Source organism: Erinaceus europaeus, chromosome 10 (genome assembly GCF_950295315.1).
Source record: "Erinaceus europaeus chromosome 10, mEriEur2.1, whole genome shotgun sequence".
Lineage (NCBI taxonomy): Eukaryota > Metazoa > Chordata > Mammalia > Eulipotyphla > Erinaceidae > Erinaceus > Erinaceus europaeus.
Window position 1 is genome coordinate 94,247,173 of NC_080171.1, and position 2,471 is coordinate 94,249,643.

The 2,471-nt window shown below is 40.0% G+C and overlaps 1 protein-coding gene across 1 annotated transcript; it reads right to left on the reverse strand.

Annotated features, from left to right (window-relative positions):
• Positions 1–277: 277 nt before the first annotated feature.
• Positions 278–1,213, reverse strand: LOC103129008 (olfactory receptor 1L1-like). Its single transcript, XM_007539950.2, has one exon. It carries the CDS (start codon positions 1,208–1,210, stop codon positions 278–280), a length of 933 nt encoding a protein of 310 aa, XP_007540012.1. The 5' UTR covers positions 1,211–1,213.
• Between the last annotated feature and the right edge of the window lie 1,258 nt (positions 1,214–2,471).

The window sequence follows — 2,471 nt, forward strand, 5'->3', positions numbered from 1 at the left end:
AAAGAAATACAGTAAGACTACCTGGAAAGGTAAGATACATTGGAGTAAAGATAAAACCATGTAGAAAGATTCAGATAGAGCTCATCTTAACTAATGGATCATAAGTATTACTGGGTACAACGTCAGCAATGTTAAGGAAAAGCCTTAAAAGACCTATATATTTTTCCATCACCCATGATGTGCCTTTATTAATATTTCTCAGTTATTCATAAAAAGCATTTTAAATTAGGGATTAGAGAAGCTGCATAGTTCAACAAATGCTTAACAGAAACCCATATTATTGAGATTTTATTTTGACAAGCAGCTTCCCCAAGCCCCGCTTCATGTCTTTGTTTCTCAGACTGTAGATAAATGGATTTAGCATTGGAATTAGTATAGTATAGAAAAGTGTTGCTACCTGATCTTTGACTGTATAACTAGATAGGGGCTGAAAATATACATAACTTGCACTTCCATAAAACAAAATAACCACAGTGAGATGAGAACCACAGGTAGAGAAGGCCTTATATTTCCCAGCTGCTGAAGGGATCTTCAGAACAGTGATGAAGATTCTCAAGTAGGAGATTATGATAACTGTACAGGGGGTCATTATGACACACAGAGCTTCTGTCTTTATCACTATCTCATTGACAAATGTAGATGAGCAGGACAACTTAAGCACTGGGTTTAGATCACAGAAGAAGTGACTGATAACATTGGAGGCACAAAAGGTGAGTCGATTCACTAAGAGGACATGGAGTAGTGAATGAAGAAATGGGATGATGAAGGCGATTACCAATAAGATGCCACAGAATTTATAGCTCATTTTGATGACGTAATGAAAGGGGTTGCAAATGGCCACATAACGATCAATGGCCATGGCGCCTAGGAGGTAACTATCCACATTTCCAAAGGATAAGAAGAAATACATCTGTGTCAGACATTCAGTATAAAGGATGGACTTTGCTTCTGATAAGAAGTTTGTCAGCATCTTTGGAATAGTAACTGTTGTGTAGCAAATATCAACAAAAGACAAGATGCTTAGAAAGAAGTACATGGGAGTATGCAAGCGATTATCGGAATAGATGACAAGGATAATGATTAGATTTCCCATCAGAATGACCAGGTAGATGGCTAGAAATAAGGCAAAGAGAGGCATCTGATCCTCTGCCCTAGAGGACAGCCCCATTAGGATAAATTCAGAAGGTCTTGTTAGGTTGTTCCATCTCATGGTGTTGACTTACCTTAAAAATAAAACAGACTTTTATTATACATAGCACACATTTCCCAAGCATTTAAGACTTATTCTCCCACTTACAGTAAATGGAATGTTTATCATACTGCTACTTTCCTCCATTAGTGTAGATTATTCATCATATAATTTTTTTTTTGGATTTCCAAGAAGGGGTATTATGACCTGATCATGGAAACTTGAAGCTCTCTCATCAAAATGACTAAATGAATTTCATCATTAACTGAGGAAAAAAGCAATTTCCAGACTAATTCAGCTGTCTCCTGTTGTCTCTGAGGTAAATTGCCTCAAAAGTGAACCTTTAACCCTGCACCCAACCACCATAGTCACCCACCACCTGCACTGACATAACACACCTGCCACACAACACCCGCTGCCTGCCATCACTGCAGCCCTCTCAGAGGACTCCTGGTGCAGGCACCAAACACAGCAATAACACTGGAAGCAAAAAAAAAAAAAACAGGGGTGTGACTATCACTGCATAAGAGACACAAAAGGCCAACAGCCATGGGAAAAAGTGCTCCAAATCACTGATTGTCAGAGAAATGCAAATAAAGAGAATAATGTGATACCACTTTACCCCTGTGAGAATGTCATACATCAGAAATGAGAGTAAAAACAAATTCTGGAGAGGCTGTGGGGACTAAAGAACACTCTTGCACTGTGGGTGGGAATGCAAATTGGCCGAAGCCCCATGGAGAGCAGTCTGGAGAACTCTCACAACAGTATAAAGGGACTTTCCTTATGACCCAGTAATTCCACACCTAAGGAATCAAACACACTCATCCAAAAAAAAAAATCTGTTTATACCTGTGTTGTTTGTTTTTTTAATGAAAAGAAAACACTGACAAAAACCATAGGTTAAGAGAGCTACAACTCCACACAATTCCCACCACCAGAAGCCCCTATCCCATTCCCTGCCTAGATAACTTTCCTATTCTTTATCCCTCTGGGAGTATGGACCCAGGATTATTATGGGCTGCAGAAGGTGGAAGGTATGGGTTCTCTAATGCTTACCCATTGAAAATGGGCACTGGCAGGTGGATCCATACTCCCAGCCTCTCTCTTTCCCAGGAGGGGCAGGGCTCTGGGGAAGCAGGGCTCAAGGACACATTGGTGGGGTCATCTTCCCAGGGATGTCTGATTGGCATCATGTTAGCATCTGGAACCTGGTGGCTGAAAAAAGAGTTAATACATAGAATCAAAAAAAAAAAATGTTGACTAATCCTGAACCTAAAGG

Coding starts and splice junctions, on each gene's coding strand:
- LOC103129008 (XM_007539950.2), bottom strand. CDS start 1,210: ATGAGATGGAACAACCTAACAAGACCTTCTGAATTTATCCTAATGGGG.